Source organism: Antrostomus carolinensis, unplaced genomic scaffold (assembly GCF_000700745.2).
Source record: "Antrostomus carolinensis isolate BGI_N321 unplaced genomic scaffold, ASM70074v2 scaffold4962, whole genome shotgun sequence".
In the NCBI taxonomy this organism is placed as follows: domain Eukaryota; kingdom Metazoa; phylum Chordata; class Aves; order Caprimulgiformes; family Caprimulgidae; genus Antrostomus; species Antrostomus carolinensis.
This window is the reverse complement of record NW_010298805.1, coordinates 6,472-33,965: the sequence shown is the minus strand read 5'-3', so window position 1 is coordinate 33,965 and position 27,494 is coordinate 6,472. Positions and strand designations below refer to the sequence as shown.

The window sequence follows — 27,494 nt, the reverse complement described above, 5'->3', positions numbered from 1 at the left end:
AAGAAAATGCTGGGATCAGAACGAGGTGTTGTGGAAGAATGGCTGTCAGAATTCAAGGTGAGCTGAAAAGATGAATGATAGCTATACCATTTGCTTTGTGCCACAGAACATTGATTTATTTATTTATTTATTTAAATATCCAATAATAAACATTTTAAATATCTATTACTTCATCTTTCAACTTCTTGTAATGCATAAAGCATGCAAAGGTCTATGTAAATGAGTCAACTGGTACATAATATACAATGCATAGTTCTAATAGTAGTTTATTGTTTATTACAGAGCAGAACACTGCGATAGCAATGTGGTTTTTTTAAAGCATATATTTCTGTATAGATCAAGCTGACAGAATTCAACTGACAGCTGGATAATGCTGCCCAAATTTCTAATTCATCAACATTTTTATTAAAAAAAAAAAATTAGTAGAAATGTTTGGAGTTTAAAAACATATTAAAGAAAAATATTTGTCTTTTTTTTTCCTGTGGTCTGTATAAAATTAATTATTTTGTCATGAAGAATCTGAAGTATTTTTAAACTATTTTGCATGTTGATAATTATGCTGAGTGAAATACAGGATAATGCATAAAAAAGAAAACTGGATTTCATGACTGATATGAAATTAATCTGTTGTTTAAATTAAGAATTAGTAATTCCTGACATCATTGATGGTACACAATAATCCATTGTGTGCTGTTGGAAATTTGTGGAGGAGCCAAAGATGCAAAATCCACAGATGTGGTTGCTTGGTGAGACTTGAGGCTGTCCATACTCATTCTAGATGATCCACATCTCTTAAATAATTTGAACTGATTTGATAAAGACTTTGAAAAGTGCCTGTTAGATACAGAATATTGAGAAAGAGAGTCCTCATATCAAGCTGGAGCAAGTGATTTTATGAAAGATAAATCTGAAACTGCTTTTGGATGTAATCCTGAAAGTTGGTGTGTGCCCCCAGATGTTATTCATATGGAGAAGAACTCGTACTGAATGAACTAAGTTACAAGTCTGAAAACTTACTGAACTTCAGTAATTTTTCTTGATGTTGGGATGAGACTGAATCCTTTTGTGGAGATCTTTAAAACTTGGAAGCATTGATTTATCATAGTAACATTTTTTTTTTTTTCCTCTTTAGGCATTACCTGAAACACAAATTTCCAGCTATGCAGCTACATTGCACCGAAAAAAACCACTGGTACCAGCTCTTTATAAGGTCATTCAAGACCCAAATAATGAGGTAGGAGACTTTTTTAAAAGATTTTTGTTCACATTCTTGTATCTTCCACCTCTACAACTGAAACTAGAGTAATTGAGAAGTGGAGATGGAGAGAAGATTCTTTGATTCTTCTTTCTAATGTAATCTAACATGAGTCTTATCCTTCTTTTTACTTTCTTGTTTTTTGACCATTACTTTAATGCCTTTCTGGTAAGACACAACTTAATCTGCTCCCAAAAATGCAGTTTATGCTCTCTGCTAGATTTTACTTGCCACAACCAACTGTAACACTTGATTTGGCATGGGGGGTTTTTTAATATCTTTTTTCCCTGCCACAAGCCACCTTTCAATCATAACAGAGGCAAAGTAGACCTTGCTGTGAAACTCAGTAAGACCAATGTGCTTCTCACTTGGTGGCTTATTACAGTGGAAGATGGAATAAATTTATTAAATCCTATTAAAATAACCAGATCTTCTTTCACTTATAGTAGTATCATGTTTGTGTAATTTGGGTTACACTCCTGTAAACAAGAGCAGAACCAGGGCCCTGAAAAATAAATGTACAAAGAAAATTTAGCTTACCTTTGTACATAATTTATTTTGAAAATGGCATTAAACTGAGCTTTCTATTTCATTGGCTTCTGCTATGAGCATTTCTGGGAAAGTGTGTGAAATACTACTTCTGAATAAATTGTGCAAGCATACCATTCTCTGCTGTGTAAACTATTTTAGATAAAGTGCTTCAAAATATTTATCATCTTTGATCTCTTGTGTATTTATAAATTAAATGGCAAGTGTACACAGCAAGGAAGTTCTTTATTTTCCTAAGCACAGCTCAGCTTCTTTTGGAAGCTGAGTGCCTGACTGAGCTTAAAGGAGATTGCATAATGCTCATGCAATTAAAAAAAAAAAAAGCTTCATAGCTGTCAACTTCATTTCAGTGTTACAAATAATGTGCATAGTAACCTTTTTCTTTGTACTGAAGCTACTGTTACTCTCTCTCCAACCTGAAGCCACCATTGCTGTTGTTGTCTTTTAGGTGTGTATTTGTGTGTATGTATAATTCTGAAAACATAAAAGCTTTCCTTTGCTTTGAGAATAAGCATTTGATTATTTTTTTTAAATAATGCAAAGAACCAGATTTGCAAAAAGAATGTCTTCTTAAGGGTGTGACAATAATTTTATGTTATTACACACTGATGCTTGTCAAATATTACTCCTTCAAACTGCTGTTGCTGTTTAGGCCTGATTCTGAGATAAGCAATCCTAGATTCAAAGATGACAGGTTCTGCTTGTTAAGGCAGTATGTATTTCCTTGTTGCACTTCTTCCAAACTTATTTGCTTGTGAGGAGTATAGCCGTAGTAAATTCATTATTTTGCATAATTCTGTGGTAATATTTGGCTCTAAGTGTGGGGTTTTAAAAATATGCTTCATAAGGTATTATTGGTTAGAAAGATAACCGATTGCTTATGAAGATAAGGCTTATGTGGTAGACTATTATAAAAATGTACTTGCTGGATACTTAAACTTGATAGACAAGGAAATTTTTTACTACAACTTAATCATAAAGTTGGTCTATTTTTAAAACTTCCTGAAAGGGGCAAACTACTTAAGGCAAACATGATGAATTTTTCTAGAATCATATAATTCTGTCTTGATAAGACAGGATTGTTAATTTAACATGGAACCAGCATGTTTAGCAACCAAAACAAACAACCAAGGTGTTTCTCTTTTTTGACTGCTGTCTACCAATTTGAGAGCTATCAAATGAAGGCAGGCATACTGTCAAGTTAAATAAAATGGTTACTCTTTACTTTTTAGGAAATTCTCTGACTCCTATTTGATATGGAGAAGATAATGTCTGGAACAGAAAGTCACTTAGAGAGTAGAGTGTGATATTGCTCATAAACAGCTTCTTTAACTGAATAATGTATTGTTTTTTTGCATAATATTTGAATTCTGAAGTAAAGTGCTTTTGAAGTACTGTTTTTCAGATAGTTTTATAATTTTTGGAATTTGTTTATGGTTGTAGACATAAATGCTGTAGGTATTAAAGTTAATGCAGTACTGAAATTTAAACATTGAATGTGGGGCTATTTAGGTTTAACTTGGAAAACTCAGCCTTAAAACAAAATGAGATCATCTTTGCAATGTCAAGCATTTCCCACACTCAGTACTCTTCAAATAATAACTAACCCATTATGTTATAGTTAAGACTAAAATGAGCACATTATTTTTTACCACAATTGAATTCTTCAGAAAAGCAAGCACTTCCAATCTTTGTCATGCATTTTATAATACATTACATTGAACTTCAAAATATGGCTCTTGAGATTTGGCAAACTTCTAAAATAAGCCAAACTAAAGCTATTCATCAGCTTCCTTAAAACATGACTAGTCTGCTTCTGGGTGAGGTGTAAAATGAAGTCTGTAAATTATATCAATGTCACATTTAAGCCAATAAAATTTTCATTTGTAATTATATGTTATGCTAATTGCTTTTTATACTAATAGGAAAGCTCCTTTAATATAAGTCTTTAGTTTGTCAGAAAAGAGATGCAGTTATAAGAGACATTTTACTTTGGATTTTTTGGTTGAGTGCTGTGCTACTCAGTTTTCTTCAGCTTTAGACAGAAAGATCTTTGGAATTAAAAAAGTGTGTGCCAGTTCATGTACACACTCACTAGTGATGACAAAAGCTCCATTTCCTCTGTTTATCCAGTGTATTCTCAATATTTATATTCAGAGTATTAATTGTAAGAGTCTGGTTCTCTGAAAAGACAGATAACAGGATGCAAGGAAAACATTTGTTCTTTCTTACAGTGTCAAGTTCTGTGTTTCCAGGTGAGAAACAATCGTACTATATACTTTGATAGGAAAGACTTGTGTGATCATGCCTTTGAAAATACTTGTGTTGTAGCATCTTTGTGATAGCAGCTTTTTCTTGTGGACTTAAAGCTCTGAATACATCAGAAGTGCTATAGTAGTTGCTACAAACAACTTTCAGGTTTTCACCTAAGTAATTTGCAGTTGTTACACCTTTTCCACAACTAATAGGACAACTGCTAGAAATGAGGAATATTTAGATGCTTGCATGCACCAGTGACTGGATATGGCTTGTATATTTCTGCAGAGTATGGTTTCACTTAAAAAACTAATTTTATAAAATTAAAGGAAGTAAAATAAAGTCAGTAACTGCTTTGGTTGAGTCTCATCTGACTTTAGCTAAAGTAAATTATTCTTTTCCACAGTTTGTAATGGGATTTGTATTAGACTGGCTAATTTCAAATAGGAAACAGCTTTGGACTGCTGTCATCTTTAATCTAATAGAAGTACTATTTATAGCAGTGTTACTGTATATATCTGGTTTCTGATAGCATTTGTTTAGCTTTTCTTACTCCTGTTACCTCTTTTCAGATATGCTTGTATTTATTGTTTCAGGAGATTTCTTCCTTTTTCTTCTTGATGCTAGCTTCTTGCTCATATCTGCTTTTAAAGAAAACCTACGCATTTCTTCAATGATCTCTGAATTATTTATTAATCAATATTTTTATTTGAACATCTGAAATGTGCTACGCCTTTCATAAAGCAAGGATACAGTTCTTTCTCTGAGGATTTGAACATTTACTATAACAGATGGTTTTAGTAATTAGTGTCACTTTCATATAGGAGTTTCTGCTAAGTAAATATTAATTAAGAAAGAATATATGTGGGCATCTTTTGAACATAAAGTACTCTGTATCTATGGAATACTGGAACAAATATACTACATAAAATAATATATGCTCAAATTGATAGAGAAAGCCCTAGCATTGTTTTATTAAACTGATTGCAATAGGAGCTTTATGGGCTTCTAATTGCATTTAGATCCCAAAACAAAAATTAAGTGGTGAGGTATTTACATATATGGCTTGTAAAAATCTGTGTGCTCCAAAAGACTGGACTTTATCTCATTCCCTGTCAATGCTGTCAGTGTCAGCTTTCTTCCCTCCCTCTCTTGTGGAGTCTCTCTTTGCTTCTGTTGTGAAAACAAGCTTTTAGCTTAGAGTAGCTAGGCTGCCAGTCAGAACCTTTGTTACACAAGGCACTTATACCAGAGCCTTGTATAAGAAGAGATTTGTCCGATAGCAAAGTTTTATTTTACATAGATGTCATGTTATGGCTTATGTAATCAGTTGTTTAAAAATTGTATGCTTCGTTGACCAGAATAGTGTGTGTTAGAAATGAAACTAATGTGTCCACCCTTTCTTGGGTGATGCTCTCTTAAGGCAGCCATCATAACAGAAAATGCTATCATGTTTATGTTTCATGGTTTTACTAGAGTAAAATATCTAAGTCTAAATATGTTTATGTGAAGTTGAACAGTCATACAGATTTATGGCATTGCACATTTATCAAACATTCAAACTAATCACTTGTAGAAATGGCTGTCCTTCTGCTCATAGCAAAGGCTGTCTTCAAAGTTTTTTAAGAGTAATTTTTTACCCCAGAAGTACATCTTCATACAGCATAGCAAAAGAGTGACATTGAATTCTACCGGAAATTCTGGGTTCTAAGATTTTGATGAATAGACAAATTAAAGAATGCATCCAAGTCTATGAAACATACTGCTAATGCTCTGAAAGTCCTGAGCTGCGTATCCTTGGCAGTGAGAGTGTGTACTGAAAGAGGAGTCATACGTGTCTTATCTGATCTTCTGCCCTGCACTGCATGTTTCCTATTTCTGCCTTTTTGTCTCATCAGTACAGCTGCTATTGTGTTGGTCAAATGTAGGGTTTTTATTGCTCTAGAAGATGATAGATATAATTGAATATTTAATATTATTGTGTATGTATATGAGAGCTGCATGAAGCATGTACGATTAGAAAGAAGACTTATTTGAGATACTGGCCTCTATTTTCTGACTCTCTTACTCTTTTGTATGAATATAGATGCTTTAGATTACATGGATGCCTCCGTCGTTTTGGACATTGAATCCCATGAGTATTTTCCTTAGGTTAGATCATCCCATTTCTTAGAATGAAATGGTAGCTACTGGTCACAGACATTATAAAAATTTATCTGTTTCTTTAAATATTTTTTTTTTTTTTTAAGTTTTTTACTTTGGTAAAGACTTGATTACTCATGGAAAAGGTGGAGACAGTTTGACGTGGTTCTTTTTATTTTTCTCCTGTTCAGTAACAGCTTTGTGGATGCATCTTAACTCTTGGTTTGGCATTCTAGACCCTTAAAATGGCAGGGTTTTTCTTGTGCTTACATCACAGTGACTTGATAAGGGCCTTTTTTGATTCTTGTACTGAAACCCTAAGTGCAACTCAAGATGGAAAAATCAGTTTGCATTGTAATGAACAAATGCACACTTGTTGGGTTTGAGACTAAAAAGCCGTAGGTAAGAAATTAATTCATATTTTTGTCAATAGACTTGTCATTAGCAGCTAATCTTTAACCTTTTTACTTTTATAAACCTTACAACTGTACCATTAAGTTTTATGGTGCACATAATTCAAGCTACGTGTATGTCACATGCCTTAAGTTAGTACCTATATACAAAATAAATCTCATACTGGCAGCCCTAGAGAATAATGTTCTCAAAGCACAAGATGGTAGTGGCTGTAGTAAGACCACATTTCCCAATATTGCATGCTAATGCTCCTCAGGTCCATCCTTATAGATGTCCTTAAAAGGAATGCAGATCACATTTTGGTTCATTTGCTTAGTTGCCATCAAGGAGTGTAATTTTTACTGGCTGCAGTGGCTATATGATATAGCCCTTGTATTTGCTATTTCATTCTCCCTTACTAGAGAAGCCTAACGGTAATTAATTAGCCTTTTTGCCTTTCCATAGCTCCTGGAGCCTGTTTGCCACCAGCTCTTTGAACTTTATCGTAGTTCTGAAGTTCGGCTCAAGAGATTCACACTGCAATTTTTGCCAGAGTTGATCTGGGTGTATCTGCGTCTTACTGCCAGCAGGGATAGGCAGAGTAATGGTTGCATTGAAGCATTACTACTTGGCATTTACAACTTGGTAAGTGAGATGAGTGGGAATGGCTGAGGAAAGCTTTGATTTGAGGTTTTGCATCACTGACCACTAGGAATAAAGTAAATTGTTGGAACAACATTTTAAAAATTATAATACACTTCCATGAAAGCATATTTAATCTGGAGAAAAACATAAAGTAATGAAGGTTTAGTAAGAACATGTTTGCAGAAATATTTTTTATAGTAATCTTCTTGAGACAAACATTTTAACTAAAAAGGACCATCTCATGGGCTTTCTTGAACTGTTATATACTTGTGTTTGTAAGGAAATTAAATAGCCCTCCTTAGTGTTGAAAAATACAACTTTCTATGGAGATGATTGCAATGCCAATATACTTGGTCAACCCTCATGTGTCCCTTCTCTCCATCCCACACTTTGAATATGTTTTTTTAAAGGGTCATTTGAAGCTGAAAGCACTCTGCATGCTAGCACTTAGATACATGTGTGTGTGTGTATGTTTGAGGCAGTTGTCTTGAGTGGAACTGTGATTTTAAGAATAAGTAAAAGTAACTGTAGAAGTTTTAAGTTTGGCTCTTGGATGTAAAAGTAGTTTTTTATATCCTTTCCTTAACCTGCAAGTGTTTACTCTTGTAATGTCATGAGCCTGTTTGATAAAATTAGCAATACTGCCAAGACAGGCATTCTCTAATGGGAAATTTCTGTTTTATAGGACTTATACTATATTGAAACATTGCCCTTCTCTGTACTATCATAGTAAACCCCTCCTTTAAATTGTATGTTAGGTTTCTAGACGTGATGAGACACAGAACAGTCAAACTGTGATTCTTAAAAGAAAAAATAGTATTGTTATGTGTCTGTAGATCAGCTCTGACAACTGTAAGAAGTAGTTGTTTTAGATTTATTCTGATAGAAAAAACATTGGAAGCTGCTTGCTGATTTTTGTTACTGTTTGCTTTGCTGAAGTAGCGTATTTATCTTTGTCAACTGTTTTCTCATAAAGGTCCTTTTGCAGTTCCTTTGAAAGTCATGTGGGTGATTCTTATCTGTTAGGGACAGTAATTCCTTAATTCTCTCCAGGTTCAGGAAGAAAGAGGCCTCAAAATGGACAGTGGCTCCCACTATTTTTTTTTCCTTCGAGTAAGCTGTTGATATTTTTCTGCATATATACTGAGACTGAAGGAGTGAAGTTATTTTCTCAATACTTAGAAAGTGAAAAACAAAGATACATCTTTTACATTTTGCTAAATTCTATCAGCTGTCCTCCCATTGTGATCCTTAAAGCCTACTACAAGTACTGTGCTACCTTGGACTAAGTTTTCACATAAACTGGAATGACTAGAGTTCATGGTTTGGGAATTTGCTGTACAGAGTGAAAGTCAGGATTTTAGACTCCTTTTTGGTATAGTCTTACGTAATTGCTCTTAGTATATTTGCTTTAAAAACTGATGGGTCTGCTTATGTAGTAGCCTAGCAACTGTAAAATCTGACCAGTTTGAAAGCCTTTTGAGAAAACATTCTGTGTATTTTTTACTGATAGAATGCCTGGAGAAACTTTGCCAGTCTCCTTGATTTCACCTTTTCTCTGTGGTGCATTTATTACGAAGTACTGCCTGTTGTCAGCAAGTGACTCATCAGCCCTCGTGCGTCTATATCTTCTGGGCTTCAAGTTTAGTCTTGCTCCACTGTGCAATTCTATTATAAATAAATGTTATAATGTAAAAGCGGGCTAGAAAAGTTTTTTGTTCTTTTTTGTTTGTTTGTTTTTGATAAAGTCACACTGATCAAGGAGCCAATGTTGATTTTTTTTTTTTTTAAGTGTTGCAGACTGATTCTGCAAAACAGTATGTGATAGAGGTGTTCTACACTTGTTAAATAGGTATGTAAATTTGATGATATTCTGCAAACGCACAGAGACCTGGGGCTGTTAGTAGTCTTACCAGATCAGGGCATCTAACTTTTTATTTGTTAAATGCCTTCTAAGAATTGAAAATTATTCCAAGTCCTATCTCCTTACTTCTGTTTGGGTTTTGGTTTTGTTTTTTAATGCAGGAAATTGCTGACAAAGATGGAAACAACAAAGTTTTATCTTTCACCATTCCTTCATTATCTAAACCCTCAATATATCATGAGGTAAGAGAGCTGCTGTGGTAAATTAAAATTGGATCTATTAGAGAAATGAAAACTGGAACCATTTGATGCAACAGGCCATTTTAGATGCATCTTATTGCAGTAAGTTTTCCATGTCGGTAGCTTACAATTAGTGTAATCGAATTCAGTAGCATTAGTAGAAGGAAAGGAATGTAAGTGTTGAAAAATCTTTGCTGACTGTCCTGTTTTGAATGTAGTTTAGTTGTGTTGTAGTTGAAACTGTGTTTTTTTGCCTCTTATGTGTTAGTATAAAAGTTGTCTTCCTTCTAATTCCTCCTTAATATAGTTTGAAACTTGGAATCAAGTTCTCCTTTCTCTACTGTTGCTGTACAAAAGGTCTGTGCTATTAGGACAAACTTACTGTAAATGGATATGTAAGAAAAAATTGAATATTGCTCTCACCTTACAATATTGCTTGTAAGTGTGGAAGCTGTTTATAATAATAGTCAAGTTTTTAGATTTACTGTGTTCATTTTTACAGATCGCAAGACAAGTATGTCTTGGCTTGAGTGGTTAGGAGTTTTAATGCTTTTGAGAACTTTTTACTTATTGCTTGGTTTCTCCCCCCTCTTTCCTTCCTCCTCCCACTACCTACTTCTAGCCTTCTACTATTGGATCCATGGCTTTAACTGAAGGAGCCCTGTGTCAGCATGATCTCATCAGGGTAGTTTACAGTGATCTTCATCCTCAAAGAGAAACCTTTACAGCACAGAATCGGTAGGTGGATGTATTCTAGCATAAGAGATATTTCACTAGCCAGACGAGAAGTCCTTAACATTAAGACAAAATGTATTATGTGTTCAGTCCTTTCTCAGCATTAAGTGCTTGGAAATAAATTCTAGAGAACAGTCTTGGTCATCTTGAGGTATAGTATTTTTGTTGTTTGTTCCAACTTTGTAACTTCTCTGTCATTTCTGTATCTGTCAGAAACATCTTTGGGTTTATGGCTGTCAACTCAAATTTTCCTGGAAGTTTTATAAATTTCAGCTTTGGCTCTGAGGCTGTGATTGATTTTTCCACAGAAAAAGGGGAATGGAGCTGAGTGGATAGACAGAACTAGGGATGAGAGAAATTGCCCTGTTCTAGTGACTGTCAGCTTTACCTGTGTCTAAAGCCAGCTCTGGGAAAACTGATAGAATAATTTTGAATGCATTGCAGACTTGTCCAGTTCTGTAATTTTGTCCAAATATTATGCTGTATGCCTTTTCCTCTGTAGTTCCTGCATATGCTAATGGCTTTCAGTAATATTAATTTTAAGTGTTTAATACTGAACCTTTAATAGCCTGTTTCAAGTTAGTGAATTATAATGGAAGATGTTTTCAGGATTTGTATGTTTACTGCTGCTGCTTTTTCCTGTGGGGTATTTTTTGAGACTGAGTTAGAGAATTTTGCTGTTAAGTTCTGATGAAATATTAAGAATTTAAAACATTCAAAGTTTGGCTTTTGTCTCTTTTCAGGTTTGAGGTGCTGAGCTTTCTTATGCTGTGCTACAATTCTGCTATTGTCTATATGCCTGCCTCTTCTTACCAGTCACTTTGTAGGATGGGTTCCAGGTGAGACACTTGCCTTTTAAATAGTCTTGCAGGGTGCATCTAGACTTCTAAATACTCCTCCAGCAAAAAGAAAAAATTAATGAATTTATTTGTTGTGTTTAATAACTTAGAATATTTAACTCTTAGTCAGTCTTGCAACTTAATTGGAAATTTGCAGCCGTGGTTGCATTGCATACTGCATGGGCTTTCATTCTAGTTATGTAACTTTCTGTTATTTGGACAGGAAAAAGAAAGGCAATTTTGGGGGAAAATTAGTTGAAGATACTCAGACTGATTTGCATTTTTTTGGATTTACATAGCTGTCAGACATTTGTCGGTGTGGTCAACTTAAAAATCTTATGATGAATATCACCAGTTTCTTCTGCTTACAAAATATTAATGTCTTTCTTCTGAGGATAGTTTATATGAAGTGGTTGCACAATGTTCTGGAGTTTAGTGGTTTGTTTGGGTTTTCATTTGTTTCTTTTTTCTTTTTTCCTTTTCCTTTTTTACCTGATAATAACATCCTACTTTCTGGAAAATCCAGTACTGTGTTTTCTCAAACTCTTAGACATGCCCTTTATATAACCTCCTACGTGAATAGTCTTAGAAGCATCTGGTTGGCAAAGATGCCTGCTTTTTGTTCTGAAAAATCTCAAGTATATTTGGTATTGCCATATGTTTTGTGTTTTTTTTTTACCAGCATTTTTGTCTAAAATGAGATAAATTCTCCTGCTACCCCCAAACAGAGCAACCTCTTTAAATGGTTTTTGATTTAGCTTGTTTGCTTCAGCACAGTACTGCCATGAAAGAAAAGCATTATGTGCAATTCAGTTATGTAGCAAAGAAGGATCAGATTAGCTTCTAACAACATATATTTTGGAGTAACACACACATGCAGTTAAGATTTATAGCGTGTTTGCTTTGCTGTGATTTTTGATGGGAATGGATTAATTCTTGGTGTGCTTCCATCATCTTCACTTGACTTGCTAAATTTGCCAAATATGTTGAATTTTCTTGCATCTGAAAGTTAGATCTGTTCTTTGGGTAGAGAAGAGAGACAACATTTTATAGGCTAGGGATTTTTTTGATGTTTTTGAAGCAGCGCAGCAGTTATGTGTTACTGTCCATGTGTTGCTTCCATGATGAAGATTCAGATATTAAAGTTATGAATAAATTATTCTGGTTTTTATGGACACTCAGTGCTGTGAAGTATATGGGAATACAAGCCCTTTTTCAAGGGTCAGAATTATTTTTTTAGAAGGCAACTGAGAGCAATTCTCAATAATACGGTATCTGTTTCCCACTTTAGGTAAAAGGTGATTACATGCTGTCATCATACATTAGATAGGAGATGACATTTCTCTTCTATACCCCTGGAATGTTTCCTTTAAAGAAAGTTGGTTTCAGTTACTGAATTTTGAGAAGAGCCTCCTATTTGGTGCCTGGCAGTAGATAACATCTTGTCACCCTCATTCTTTAGAAGATGGTTATGACTTGAAGAAAACAGATGGAGCTAATGTCTGTATGGGACTAACACTGGAGTACCAGCAAGCCACACCTCAAGGCATTGTTATAAAACTGCTTTAATGGTTGGGAGAGCAGCATAAGAATGTTCTGCATTGTGTACTTATATTTTGAAAAATAAATTTTGAAAATTAACTCAAATCTCTGTAGTAAAGACTTTGTGGGGTTAACATTTTGTTACAATGGTGTGTTTTTTCAGGCTGTGTGTGAGTGGATTTCCACGGCAGCATGAGAAACGCTGGAAAGAACACTGTAGTAGAGTGGTGTTGGACCCTGACTTCATGGTGCAGCTGCTCACAGGTGTCTATTATGCCATGTAAGTGGATGGGGTCTTTTATATAAAGAGAAATGTTGGGGTTTACGTGAATTAAAATATAAATGCTAGTTGTTTTATGACTGAAAAAATAGTTAAACTCATAACACAAGTTTATGACTTGGTTAGTGTATTTCCCATTAACTTCCTCACTCAGCCAACTGGTAATTTGAAAATATCTGTCAGCATTGAATTAGGTGATGAACAACCAGCAATAGGTGCTGAAGGGAGTTAGGCTCTGGCTTCCTTTTTTCCCAGTTTTCCACTACCACCAGATACCTTCTGTTCACAAGTGTAATGAGCTTGGATGCCAAGAAAACCTGATAAAATGCAAAGCTCCTGAATGTCAGTAGCTTCTGAGGTAGCAAGAATCCATTTCTGATGGAAATACAGTTCTGCTAAGCAGTGTTAAGCTTTACATCTTGACCCCCTTTTTAAAATTATTTAAGTTTGTCCTGATTATGGCATCAACTTTGTCATACTTGAAGGTGACAAGGAGCAGCTTTTTTGTTATACCAACAATATTAATTAAAAAAATACTTTATCTGTACTTTTAAAAGAAGTGAAAGGGCTAGGGTGTACATACCGTTGATGAACTTTCTGTATAAGCAAAGAAGGGAAGAGCTGGATTTTGTCAGAAAAAAGACAAGGTTGAGTTCATAAGATATGAAAGATAAAGATATTTATTTACTTTTTAGATACAATGGTCAGTGGGATCTTGGCCAGGAGGTATTGGAGGACATAATTTACAGAGCACAGCTTGAACTCTACTCACAGCCTCTGCTGGTAAGAAACAATCCATTGCAATTTATGGGCTTGGTTAAGAGGAGGATGGATGTGTTTCTGAAGTGGACTGGTAACAAAAGCATTTGTGGCCATTTACTGCAGTCCCAAACAGAAGTGGTGGTTAACAACTAATGTTTTCAACGTTGCTATTTATACTATACTTTTTCTACTTGTGTGTTAAGCTAGGGTGTTTGGATCTCCTAGGACTCACTGATGCTGAAAGACAGGATTTTCTAATCTATTACAGTTGGATCAAAATGTTTTGGCATAAGCTACCAATGAGTGATTCAAATAAGCTTAAACGAATGATTATATGTCATAGGACATTGGTTGCAAAAAAGGTGTTTTCTTTGCTTCTAGACCTTCAGAGGGGCTGAGAATATGCTGTGAGGTTTAACTGATAACATAGTAGAAAAAGTAACAACAGGAGAGAGATGAAAGTGAAAAGGAACTTCAGCTCCAGAATCAATGTCTGATTTTGATTTATCAGATTCACATGGATCTTAATCTTTACTGTTTGGAGGAGCAGCAGTAGAATGGAGTGTCCTGGTTTTTAGCTGGGGCAGAGCTGGGTTTCTTTTTAGTAGCTAGAATAATGCCGTGTTAATGGCTGAGGAGATTTTGCTGGGCTAGCACTTGCAATCAAGCAAGTCAAGAGGTTGAAACCTCTTGGTATGGAGGATGATGGTTAAAATATAAATATGGAGAGGCCTGCTTGATCACAGTACATGTTTATATTGTCCTGGGTATTCTGATTGTTTGGATTTTTTTTTTTTTTTTCAGTTTACATTATACTTGCTGTTCTGATCATAAAAAGAGATAAATGAAATGGGGAAGGTGGTGGAACTGGGATGAATGCAGGTTGATGTGATTGGGAAGGATGAGGAGGTTGACAGAGAGAAAGGAGAAATTGAGGGGTTTTATTTTTTGTCAGATGTAGGAATGAGGACCAAAATAAGAAGGAAAATTAAGGAGAATAAAGTAAAATAGACTATTGTCTCAGTTCCTGCATCAGAATTGTGACTAGAAGCTTTTAGTGTTCCTCTGAACTAACAGCAGTAGAATTTCAATGCTTTCTACATAACTGAGAAAGGAATGGATTGGGAAAAATCTTCTGTGGCAATCTGAAATCCCTCTCCTGCAATACATTATATAAAATTATTCTCTTGATGAATTAATATTGGCTATAAAATTTATCTACTGGCTTTCTGACACTGCTGCATTCTAAATGCTTGGTATCCATTGAATTATAATAGTTGGTTCCTTTTGGAAATGACTCGTCACTCCATCAGATTGAAAGTTTTAAATTAAATATTGAACCTGCTGAATTGGGCCATCCTGTCAAACTACATTTAAAAGGTGTTTAGGAGGATCTGGAACTTAATTCAATTGATGATATGACAATTTTCAGTCTTCATTGTTCATTTTTAATGTTTGTCCTTAGAGATTACTTCTAATTGTAAGAATCTTCTAAAATGTATTTGGTTTTTTCCAAAGTACTATTGCCTCTCCATCCTATTATCTGGTGTCAGTGATGTCATGACATCATCAATTTTTCCCCCTTCCCCAGTTGTCAGTTTTTCGTGCAGATGCATGCAGACACATCTTTGGGGTTTTCCTCTTAATACTCTGATCATTGCCTTGCCTCCTGTCTTGATTTACTGCAATTTTTAAAAAACAACTTTAAGAAATTGTGAGTTTTATGAAAAAATGACCTGCATGTCCTTGGCCTCGTGCTATATGTTCAAGTGATTTGACTTTTTCAAAGGTTGAAATCCTTTCACCTCACTGCATTCTCCAGAGGATGTGTATAATTTAGCAGCATTATAAAATTTTGTATTTTAAAGTTAAAACTACTTGCACCAAATAAAATATCATCTGTGCAGCATCCCAGATAAATTTCAAGTTCAGCCTCTGCCTAAGATTTCCTAACAGCAGCAAATTCTTTGAAGTTCATTTAATACTAAGGCAAACCCCCACGTTAGGATTATTTTTAGATATCTCTATTCAAGCTATTTGTATAATTGTGGAAATACCATCAGTCATCATTACAATGAGATACATCACAGTCCCCGTGTTTGGGTACGTCTCTTGGAGAAATATTTTTAACAATATAGTAGATCCTTGCTATGAAATGTGTGTCATGTAGAAGAAGTCATCTTCCGCTGTTACCCAGAGACTGCACTGGAAAGGGCAAGAAATGCTTTTTTCTGGGAAAAGTGTCTCTGTTAACAAACACTGAGTATTGGTTTCATAGTCATGAAAACCGGGAGTTTCTACAGAGGGAAACTAATCACCAAGACTGAATATTTCTACCAAGCTAGCCTGGACCTGGGGAGTAGCTTAGTTCCAGTCAGTCGCTTTTCCTTGGTACGCAAGAGTTTTGTACTTGTTTCAGGTGGAAATCCCTGTCTTCAGTGCAGAGACACACAGACTTTCTTAGCCTGGTTCTTAAGACGCATGGATCAGCAAGTCCCTATTGTGACAGCACCTTTATCCAGTGTATTTTATTGATATACTTACTGCTTCTGTTGGATGTACTTTTCATTAGAGCTCCTTTCTGGTAGGCAAGAGTGGATGTCTGGCCTGAAACCAGTGCTCCTTTGTCATTGATAGCTGCAGACTTGGCCTGCCAAGTCTGAATTGTGCTGTTTGTTTGTTTTCCTGCCTTTCAGTGCTGGGTTAGACACAGTGAGCAAGTTTTTTTGCATCCCAAAGGATCACAGTTTTGGAGTTTTTTTATGTCAGAGAAAGGCTGTGACTCATTCAAACTGATTATTTCAAAATTTTACTGTTGCATTGATTTTTATCTCCATATGGTTCTCCTCAGTCCCCAGAAGTACGATTTGTATCGTTAGAAAGGGCCAGCTGTTAAAAGATTCAACAAGCAGAACTTCTCTATCACTTCTAGTCCTGTTGCAGAAAATTTTGCTACTAATTTTTAGATTTTTAATCCTGTATACTGAGAAAGGTACCTATTCAAAAGAGGGAGCAACTCTAGCCAGTAGAAAATGGGAAGGCAAACCATTGTATACTGTTGGACTTGATCTGCTTTGGTTGAGTACAGCAGAAATGAGTTTCTGAAGTCTTCAGTGGGATCAAGGATAGGGTGAATGCAGTTTGTACCATTTGGAGAGGATGGCATGGAAAAAGGCCTATGTGCCAATAGGAAAGCAGTTCACAAACAAGTGTTGAGGCTGAGAGAATTGGCTAGCAAAGGGAAATCAATGCTGGACAAGTGGAAGGCAGAATGATAAGGAGCATTTCTGTGATGGTGCCAATAATATTTTGTGTTGGTTAGAAGTCAGACAGGAAGGCAGTGGAGAAGGTGTTTAATGCAGAGTTACAGGATCACAACAGCAGCTGGACATCAGGATCAGCTATATGGCAGCCATTCAAGTTCCCCAGGAAGTAAAAAGGCTTTAATTTAGCTGTGATATGTGGCTTTACTATTTGAAACACTTATTTCTTCTCATGGTTGCTGGATAGTTTGCCTGATACAACTTGTAAGAAAGTAACTTTTACTTTATTATGATGTGAATAAACACCTTTAATTCACGGAGCTTTTATGGCATGCCATATGCATTGATATAGGCTTTTTATCAAAGATCTGAGATCTTCACATGATAATACAAAGTTCTGCCAATAGGGTCTGTTCCAGTGATTTAGTAGATTGATTCTGCCCCTCTACTTCACTCCGGTGAGACCTCACCTGCAGTACTGTGTCCAGCTGTGGAGTCCTCAGCACAGGAAAGACATGGGCCTGTTGGAGCAAGTCCAGAGGAGGCGACGAGGATGATCAGAGGGATGGAACCTCTCTCCTATGAAGAAAGGCTGAGAGAACTGGGGTTGTTCACCCTGGAGAAGAGAAGGCTCTGGGGAGACCTTATTGCAGCCTTTCAGTAACTGAAGGGGACCTATAAGAAAGATGGGGACAGACTTTTTAGCAGGGCCTGTAGTGATAGGACAAGGGGTAATGGTTTTAAACTGAAAGAGGGGAGATTTAGACTAGATATAAGGAAGACATTTTTTTACAATGAGAGTGGCGAAACACTGGCACAGGTTGCCCAGAGGGATGGTAGAAGCCCCATCCTTGGAAACACTGAAGGTCAGGTTTGACAGAGCTCTGATCAACCTGATCTGGTTGAAGATGTCCCTGCTCACTGCAGGGGGGTTGGACTAGATGGCCTTTAAAAGTTCCTTCCAATCCAAACCATTCTGTGATTCTGTGATTTCTTGTAGTTTGTGTTTTTGCAAATGCTAATGAAAGGTGACTTAATTAGTTAAGCAGATTTGGTATATGTGGGCTTTGGGAGTTCAAGGAATTTGTTGGATGTACCTTATGTTTTCAAGGCCTCTGGCAACCTCAGAATATCAAGACAACATTGATGAGGTTTAAAAGTGCATTAATTCTGTCACTAGGTTGGGGGGAACATTTGAAAATGTTGCTTACAGCATAAAACTAGGAAATTATTTTAGTAATGTGCTAAACAGTTGATACTACTCCATCAGCTAGCCACAAGTCTTTATACAATAAACAAAATGCCTGTTCTTAGAAGAATAACATGATTTTAAAAGAATAAAAAAAATGTATGCACTGTTAGAAAAGTGGAATGGCTTGCAGAGATGCATGTTTTAAAGCAGGTCTGTTTTTCATTTGAGTGGACAGAAGAGTCAGCCTTATAGTTTGTGTTTTAAAATAGGCATGACATGCCTTTGCCTTGGGCTAACAAGTAGACTACGTGGATTTACATACATGTGGTCTGCATATCTTAAATAAATGTGTTTCTCTTGCCATATAGTGAAGTCTCTTCTCTCAAGTTGCAAAATCAATTTTTTTTGTGATACAAGGGAAAATAATGCATGAGGAGGCAACATAAAGTTGCTTTTCCTGTTTCTTGTAAACTGTAGTGGAGAGAATAGCCTGCCCAAGTTATGGTGGGAACTGTTACTAGGTAGAATTTTATAGAGATTACCAAGTTACATTTTTCCATAGTTGTTTCGCATTAATTCTAGATGACTGAACCTCTTATTTTATTTACTGTCTTTATTAGAGGGGGAGTGAAGAGCATGTAGGAAGTCAGATGTCTGTGAAACATAAGAGATCTCTGAATGAAGTTGTGATGTTAAGTTTAAAATGTGTCTAATATTTTTATTCCTGATTGGTTGTACAAAGTCAGTAAGATTTTGGAAGATCAAGGTGTGTTCACTTTGATTTTTTTTTTTTTTTCCTTTTAAAATTATATTTTGTGTGCAGCAAGTTTGTTATTGTTGAATACTGTGCGTGCCATAGAGACCCAGCTTGCTTTTCAAGATCTTTTTGAACCATTTACTTGTAAACTAGGAAACATTAACTGAAAGTTGCTTTTTTATTATTTTTTTAAAGTAAACCTCTAATTCCACAAAGGCATTTTATGGGAAATTTAAAGAAGCAGTTAAAACATCAAAGCCAAAAGAGGTTACTTGTTCTCAAAGCTGCCAGACAAAACTTCAGACTTTATAATAGGGTATTACAATAAAAAATCAGATGTAATGAAGATGAATGCACTTTAATGATTTGATGCTCATTTTTTTATGTTGCCTTTTTTTTTTTTTTTTTTTTTAATTCTTTCAAGTACCTGCAGGCTAATCCCCTTGGTTAGGTGTTGGGTTTTTTTGGGGGGCCATGGAGGGATATGGGGTAGGGTGGATTGGAAACTGACCCTGTCCTCCCCCATGCACAAAGCCATATGCTGTCTGCGTTGACTTGGCTTGTGACTTAGTTTTATGACATTCTTGTCATAAGACATAAACAGTATTTTCCTTGTGATTTTGTAGTCTCTCTTAGATGACGACCTTCCTGTGCAGGACGTAACTTCTGTTAGTATAAGTGTCAAACGTGGAATGAAGTAACCTCACAAAAATGGAGAAAATTCAGCTATATTTTTGGGAATATGTTTATGATGAGCTTTTCAACATATTTGTCAACTGTGAATCTTGAGGATGGGGCCATCCATCCAGATGGGATCTGACATAATTAACAATTCTTGGCTGTTTCCATTTCTATATCCAGCAAGAGTTCTAATATTGCCATTAGCACAATCACGGACAGTGGTAGTACAGCATTTTATTTTATCTTAGGTTGCAAATGCCATGAAGAACTCGCTGCCCTTTGATGCTCCTGATGCATCGCAAGAAGGCCAGAAGGTACTGAAAGTAGAAGTTACTCCAACAGTGCCGAGGATTTCTCGGACTGCTATTACAACAGCTTCTATCCGTCGTCATCGCTGGAGGAGAGAAGGTGAGCTTTCTCTGCCAAAAAGCAAATACTGTAGTGTACTGTACTGTATTCATCATCATCACTGTAATCTGGCTTCTGAGTTTGAATGCAGAACATTTGGGGTTTTTTTGTTTGTTTGTTTTTGAGAGGTGATACTCCATAACAATGTATAATATTTTACATCTTCAAAGCACTGCATGAACATGAACATTTGGGGTGTTTGTTTTGGTTTTAATTTGATGATAACTCATGAGGTAGGTGAGAAAATGGAGAAGCTGGAAAATGTTCAGTAAGACTTCTTTTTTTACCTATGTAACACAGCATAAAATTGTAGAGGTAGAGTTTGGCTTAGAATTTAAGTTCTTTAATCCACACTAAAATTCAACTGCCTCCCGTCATAAATAGGTCAGGGAATGAATGGTATTATCCTAAAGCTACTGAAGGCAGTGGGAGAGGGAAAAGCTGAACATTGCACTCCTACCATCATATGGCCCAATTTAGAGAGGGGGCCGTGTCATAAAATAACTTTGGATATTTTAGGATTAGTCCTTATTTTTCCTCAATGAGTACTTACGTTGTATGGAAGTGTGCTTGACTGTATGAAGAAAATAAATAAATAACTAGTAATATTTACCTTGATATGATGACATCTTAGGTGTAGGTGTAGCAAAAAGCTTGCTTTTTAATCACTTTGTCATACTTACAAAGCTTTGTTGCTGCCTGTATAAAACACTGATTTAAAAAAGCTGCATAAATGGCTGAAGGTAAAAAGCAGAATAACCTAAAAATAAACTGAGGGTAAAAGAATCTGAAAACAAGGATTACATATTTTCCTGTGGTACTTCATGTCTTCGTGTGTGTGTGTGTCTGTGTGTGCGCGCGCGCACGCGTGTATTGTATGCAAAAGAATTGATGACCTCTGGTCTTCATCTGAATCAGGATGTCCGAGACAACAAGTAGCTGTCCTCTGTTTTCAGGACTCTAGGTCCTGTTTGTCTTCACTGTAGTTGCCGTTATATTCATTTGCTAGTCTCTAGTCTACAGTATAGCCACCTGTCCCTTTCTGTGGATGTTCTCACAACTTTTAACTAAGCATGGGTAGTGTTTTGTGTTTGTTCTATGTCTGCATAAATCTTTTATTTTCCCTGCCTGGGTTGGCCTGGCAAGAAAGGAATAGAAAAGCACTAAAATGTTATATGTTGAATCCCAGATGGCTTTGACTTCTCAAACGAGGCTGACTCAAGCATACCTGGCTCACCGATCCAACACGGCTCCACAGACCTAGGGATCAAACGTGAGCAAGAGGGGGAGGTGCTGATGCGCAGGACCCCTGAGCATGTCTTCCCGGAGCCCACCTTGGCAGCAGCCACAACAGAGGGTAGGACAGAGATGAGGAGGCAGAAGTCAGTGAGGCAGTTGCTGGAGGAGGATCCTGGCTCCCTATCCCCAAGCAGAACTTCTTTCCATTCTAGTGTCTGTTTCCGCTATCCCAGGGTGTATTAGCTTCTCTTTGCAATACACTCATCCCCTATATACCTAACACCAGGTCAGGTACTACCTTTTATTATCACGTGGGCTGGCCTGGGGCTTGCATCTGTGTGGTGAAAGACTGCTTGGCATGGCAAAAAAAAAAAGCAAAAAAAAGCAAAAAAAAGTCAGGGGTAATAGGCAAGAGCTTTGAGATTGCTTGGAAACTTTCTATTACTGAGCATGTTTAATCTAATATTCAGAAGGAAAAAATGCACCAGTTGAATATGAATCTAGTCCTGAAAATAGACAGTATAGAGTATGAATGGATTTGGCTAAAACTTAGTTACAATAGTGTCTTGTTAATCTGCAGTTTTTAAATTTCCAAGAACGAAGTTTCCTGTTCCTGTTGAAAGTCAAGCCTATCTAAGACAGATATACAACTGCTGATGTTTTTATTTGCCAGTCATCCTGTAACTGAAAATTCATACATGTGCAACTTGTTTAAATGGATGAGCTGGCTGCTTTAAAGACAAGTACCAAAAAAGCACTTGTGTTTTCAAGAAATCATTGTCACGTTTCTAAAAACCTTAGAAACGATTACTGCTTTCTTTCTCAGTCATGCTGTCCACACAAATGCTGTAGGACTTCATATGTCTGCTCTACAGACAAGAATAGCAGATAAAGTAGCTAGTAGAAGTTTATGTTCATCTATTAGTTCATCTATTAGTTTTCTCATCTTTACTCTGTAAAATATGTGGGTTTGAGTACCGAATTTGAGTTGTGATTTCTCCTCAGAGTTAAGAACTAATTTATTGTAAAGTTAGCTAAAAATATTTTCAAGTGTTCTTCTATCTTAATTCATCTTTTCTATCTGAACATTCCTTTTGTATTTCCAGCCTCTATGCGTGGAAGTTGATAATAAATGAGATTTATTTGCGCATTTGGTTATGAGCTACATAGGTTTTAGATTTGTTCTTCTGGAAACAATAATTTGGAGAAATTGGAGATTTAATGTAGTGTTATCACAGAATCTTTAATCAGAGTTGCTATCAAACAATAATTAAGACATCATGTTACTATTGAAGATAATTGCATAAAAATGTTTAGTGCAGGTTTATAATCTACTCCTTGGTGCATAGTGAATTTGAGCATGCTCAGTAAATGAGTCCTGTCTTCTGAATTCACTTGTTCACTTGGTCTTACTCCAGTTTACTAAACTTTGCATGTGCATGACCTGAAGGATATGGAGAAGTACTCAGCTGCAGAGAACCTTCTGGGAGATGTAGATACAGACGTAGATACATCTCTTTCCCACAGGAAGTGGGAAAGAAGTTGATAAAGATGTGGCCTCCTAGTCTTAATTTGTTTTAAAACCTCTATATAATTTGGCATGTCCTTGGGTAAGGCATCATTCCATATGCTTTACTTCAACAGAAGTGGGTTGAATACCCTTTACTTCTGTAACTTCTGCTTGGGCTAACTGAATTCTGCCAGTTGATAGCATCTGGAAGAAGGCCGAGGAATGGAGTTTAACTTGATTATAATCAGTTTAGAATTGTGTATATATGTAAGTGGTCTATTATTTTACTGATGCTGATTTCCCAGAAAGTTTCAGCTAGCAAATTTCCTCTCATAAATAAAATTTTGATATCAAACAATATAACAAGAGACTCATAATTTCTAGTGAATTTTCAACCTTCAGGTATGGGAAGGATAAACAGAATAGAAGTCACTTTAGAAAGCTGTATAAAACACTTTCTGTAGATCAATGTTTTGACCCAGTAAGTAGAAAAAGGCAGGAGATTTCAAGAATGACTCAATAGTGCCTTACAAGATATTCTGCTTCTGGGTGGTAGAAGCTGTGGTTATGTGCACTGTTTTGGGTCAGTGGAGAATGCTGTATCTACATCTACCGGATTAATTATGTACAGGCATAAATAGTTAATTATTTGGGGACAGACTTTTTCTGATAAGGAACAGTAGGAGTCCTGAATACACACTGTAGTGCAATTGATATGATTTCTGTCAAGTTGCACTGTCTCTTTCTCTTCTGGCTTTACAGTAGAAGAGTGCTTGGGAGGAGTAGGCTTTTAGTTTTGTTTTCGTTTTTAATTGTCTTATTGGACTACTGGGGGAAAAGAAAACTTTATGACTTCATCCTGTTTTTCCACCCAAACAGAGTATGTAAGGACTCAAACATTTTTGATTGTCTCTGAGGGCAGTTTTTAGAGGAAAAATAACATATATTTATTGGGAAAATAATATGTTTGCTGAATTACTTAAATGCCATTGAGAACTATAGGTGTATGGATCTGAGTAGACAGAAACTCTCTTGCACGGAAAATAATATGTTTGCTGAATTACTTAAATCCCATTGAGAACTTCTATAGGTGTATGGATCTGAGTAGACAGAAATTCTCTTGCATGTTGTCTTCTCTATCTTCTTCATTTTTGAGCACTGCTGAGCTGCTTGGGCCTCTGTATAGTTGCAGCATCCAAAAGCTTGCAGCAACCCCTCTCAGTCTTATCTTTAAATTCTGTGGATAAAATGCCAGCTTTCCAATGTGACTCTTCTGCTTCATTGTCCCTGAATAGGAATGTCTGGTTTAGCATCCTGTTACTCAGCAATGTTTTAATGTATACTTTGAAGATGACTGATGTTCTTTTAATAATAAAAAGCTTAACAGTAATGTCTGGAGATACTTTCTCAAAAGTTACACATCTTTCGTTTGAATAAGAAGAGCTTGAGAGGGGACTTCAGCTGCTGCTTTTGCTGCTTGTAACCAAACATGCTTTCATCCAGCTTTGCATGATTATATAAAGAAACATAAATGTTGGTTTATTGAAAAAGTGCTCTTGCTTTCAGTATGTTCCAGTTATGTCACGTTTTTATTAGTATCTTTGATTATGCGTGGGAAGGTTGCGGAGGGAATGGAGATGTGGTGGATTGTGAATAAAATATATCCCTGTCTAATGTGAGAAAACACACTTATGTCTGAATGAGAAGATGAAGGCCTAGTTTGACCAAACAGGGTGGGCAGGAGCAGGGGAAAGTGTATGTATTTTAAATATGGTTACAGGAAGTTAAAGCAAGTAACACATCCTTCATTTTAATAATAGCCCTTGAAACCTAAGAAGCTTCTTTTTCTAAGGCTGAAGGCTTTACCAATGATGGAAAACTGCAGTAACATAAACTATATTACCTTTCTGCTTCTTGGAGACTAATGAATCAAATAGAACTATATAAAACTACAGAATAATCTCACATTGCATTGTTCTGAGAATGGTCCGATTTGGAGACGGCGAAACACCTTTTTTAAGCTGACACACCGTAATAGTAATTCCAAGGCAAAGTTTTGAAAAGTAGTAGTAAGATTAAAACATAATAGTAAAACCTCCATGTAAAGTTTTCTTTTTGCTTTACACATTGGGCTATATTCCTGCTACACAGAGACAGCAACAACACTGAAAGCTTTGTGTCTATTCTGCTTGCCGTAAAGTAAAATGTTCCTTAGTGCTGAGTGAACAGTCAGCATGAAAGGATGAGCTTCCACTCAGATTTTAGAATGAATCTCCTAGATCCTTGCCACCACTTTTTTTTTCCCCATTCCACAAAAGAGATTTAAGCATGTTTGCTTGGCGGCAAGCTGGATTGAACAAACTTGCAGTAGAGCAGTACAGTGGCTTTAGCTGGGACAGATCCATAGGTTTTTCAGATTTCTCACAAATAATCAGGCTCCACAGCTTTTATGAAGAAAAGCAAAATTTTTACAGCTTGAATGTCTCCTTTTTTGCTAACATGGTTAAACTTTATGGTTTTTTTCCATTGAAACGAGATATATGGAGCAAAAACTCAAGTTCCATTTTCATTTTTGAAATTTGAATGCTGTTCAGTTTTCTACTGAAACAGTAAGTCTTCTTTTGAGTGCTTGGAGCTTAGAAAAAGCTCTGGAATATAACTTTCTTTTTCTTTTTTTTTCTTTTTTTTTTTTTTTTTTTTCCTTTTTTTAAGTCTTTGTGTGCAGCCCTAATCATTTTATAGGTCTGAAAACAAGGATTTAAGAAATAAGTTTGTCAGGCTTTTTTTTTTTTTTCTTTCTCTTTGAGATTCCAGTCAAAAGCACACTGCCTTTTCTACAACATGAAGTATTCCAGAGGTTAAATTTCTCTTAATATGAGAATTTTCCTCTGAAAAAATCTAGATGCTGCGATAAAAGCAAATATGGTGGAAGCACTTAGATAGGCTTACTGGAAATGAAGGGAGGATTGAGCTGTGGAAGAGAGAGAACTAGGAATTAGGTTAATCTCCAACAGAAGGTATAGTCACATTGTTTGAAGTGCCAGCTACACACAATATAAGCCTTTTACCTCTGTTGTGGCATTGTGGTTGCTGGCCTAGGAAGTAGCCTGATTCTGAAGCTTACCAAGCACTTGCCAGAATTTACTCTGACTGGAAGAGATCCTGAACATGCTTAGATCTTTCCTCAAAATAGGATAAAAAGTTTGAAAGTATTTTTTGTTTGGTTGGTTGGTTTTTGGTTTTTTTTAAACCACATGTAGGAGCAGAATGAGTGCCAGTATCTGCAGACAGAATGAAAACTAATTAACCAAACTCTTCTTGTTTATAGTCAAAGTTCACTGATAAAAATGATGTAGAGGAAATGCAAATCAAGCTCAGGAGTACTTATTGTTAGATTCCATTATCCTGCTAAATAGTAAGATTATTGACTGAGAATAAAAAAAATAAATGGAAACCAGGTGGATTAGCAAATGAGATTTGTTTTGACGTTCTGTGCGCATCTTTGTCTTCATGTAACTTGAACGGTTACTGTGAGTTCTGATTGATTTGGGGTTTTTTTTGGTTGTTTCTTTTTTTCTTAATAGATGCTGAAGGTGTAAATGGAAGAGAGGAATCTGTGAACCTTAATGATGCTGATGAAGGATTTTCATCAGGAGCTTCCCTCAGCAGCCAGCCAGTTGGGACCAAACCTCTATCATCTGTATCCCAGAAGGGCAGCTTAAGGAAAACAGCAAGTGGGCGTTCTGCTAAGGATAAAGAAACATCTTCTGCAGCAAAATCCAATGAGAGCCCTCGAGATTCAGTAGCTTGGAAGCAGTATATACACCAATCCAGTGACCTTGGTGCAGATATAATTGAGATGACACCTACTAAGAAACACCTTAGCCTGCCTGCTGCGCAGGCGGTGCCAAAAGCTAACAGTTTGAGCCTGATCAGGACCGCCAGTGCTTCCTCCAGTAAATCATTTGACTATGTGAATGGCAGTCAAGCAGGCTCCAGTGTTGGAGCTGGTACAGAGGGTGTTACTAACCTTGCAGCTGGCAACACCAATCGATTTTCAACTATCAGCCTACAAGAGGACCGACTAGGCCAAGCTGGGGAAGGTAAAGATCTCCTTCCCCCGGGAGCTCCCCTAACCAAGCAGTCTCGGTCTCCAAGTTTCAATATGCAGCTGATATCCCAGGTGTAACTTTTACTCCCTTCCTTAGGACTCCTCCCCTCCCTCTTTCCCCTTAGTCCCCAGGCAAGTTTATCCTTAGGCAAAATATGAACCATTATCCCGCAGTGTGAAAATACTGACTGTTGTGGTCTTGTTTGATTTGGTTTAGCTATCATACTGTATTACTGAAACAGCAATAATTCCTCCCTTACCTTCATCCTCCCCTCACCTTGTAAACATGGTTGTGAAGCAGTATATAATGTACTGTATGCCTTTTTCCATGCCTTCCTTTCTTCTTGGGTGATGTGCAATCCATCGTAGGCTGATCAGTCCCATTTCAACACTGTGAGACTGGAGACCCCGGCGGAAATGGTGAATGTGATCCCTATGACATGATGCTTTGGCTTTGTTAAGAAATAGAAACGGGTTTGTTTTCTTGGTCGACAGTACTGCAGACTACTGGATCATGACTTTTCTTTCTCAGAACCAGGAGTGCCTCAGAGATTCTAATGTGACTTTGGACCTCTCTGAGTCTGTGCAATCAATTCTGGGGAGGGGATTGTCATTGCTGCTCCTGGCTGCCTACAGCACTTTTTTCATTAAAATGAGGGTAGTTTTTTCTTGCCTGCCCCCAGTCTCTCATCCCAGAAGCTTTTGATGTTCAGCAACTGAGACATGCGTATTAATAAGTTATTTTCCCTCAGAGAGAGGATTCTAAGTAAATAATGTGGGTTACAATGCACTTCTAATGGCGTTGTAGCCATATGTAATGTTACATGTCTTC

The 27,494-nt window shown here is 36.5% G+C and overlaps 1 protein-coding gene across 3 annotated transcripts; it reads left to right on the top strand.

The window, feature by feature from the left end:
• Positions 1-27,336, top strand: HYCC2 (hyccin PI4KA lipid kinase complex subunit 2). Of its 3 annotated transcripts, none has more exons than XM_029083639.1 (11): positions 1-57; positions 1,133-1,234; positions 7,061-7,240; positions 9,266-9,346; positions 9,966-10,081; positions 10,822-10,917; positions 12,623-12,739; positions 13,435-13,522; positions 19,643-19,797; positions 21,047-21,075; positions 26,160-27,336. In XM_029083639.1, the coding sequence occupies exons 1-11, from the start codon at positions 7-9 to the stop codon at positions 26,738-26,740; spliced, it is 1,596 nt and encodes a 531-aa protein (XP_028939472.1). In that variant the 5' UTR covers positions 1-6; the 3' UTR covers positions 26,741-27,336. The 3 variants fall into 3 exon arrangements, with proteins under 3 accessions (XP_028939472.1, XP_028939471.1, XP_010160863.1); XM_029083638.1 differs by having other exon boundaries at positions 19,643-19,802; positions 20,992-21,159; positions 26,136-27,336; XM_010162561.1 differs by lacking the exon at positions 21,047-21,075 and having other exon boundaries at positions 19,643-19,802; positions 26,136-27,336.
• Positions 27,337-27,494: the final 158 nt, after the last annotated feature.

Bases quoted from the DNA above. Each gene is read 5' to 3' on its own strand.
- HYCC2 (XM_029083638.1), top strand. From the start codon at position 7: ATGCTGGGATCAGAACGAGGTGTTGTGGAAGAATGGCTGTCAGAATTC. The intron at 19,803-20,991 runs GTGAGCTTTCTC...GTTGAATCCCAG, and splicing joins TCATCGCTGGAGGAGAGAAG to ATGGCTTTGACTTCTCAAAC. The intron at 21,160-26,135 runs GTAGGACAGAGA...TTTTCTTAATAG, and splicing joins GGCAGCAGCCACAACAGAGG to ATGCTGAAGGTGTAAATGGA.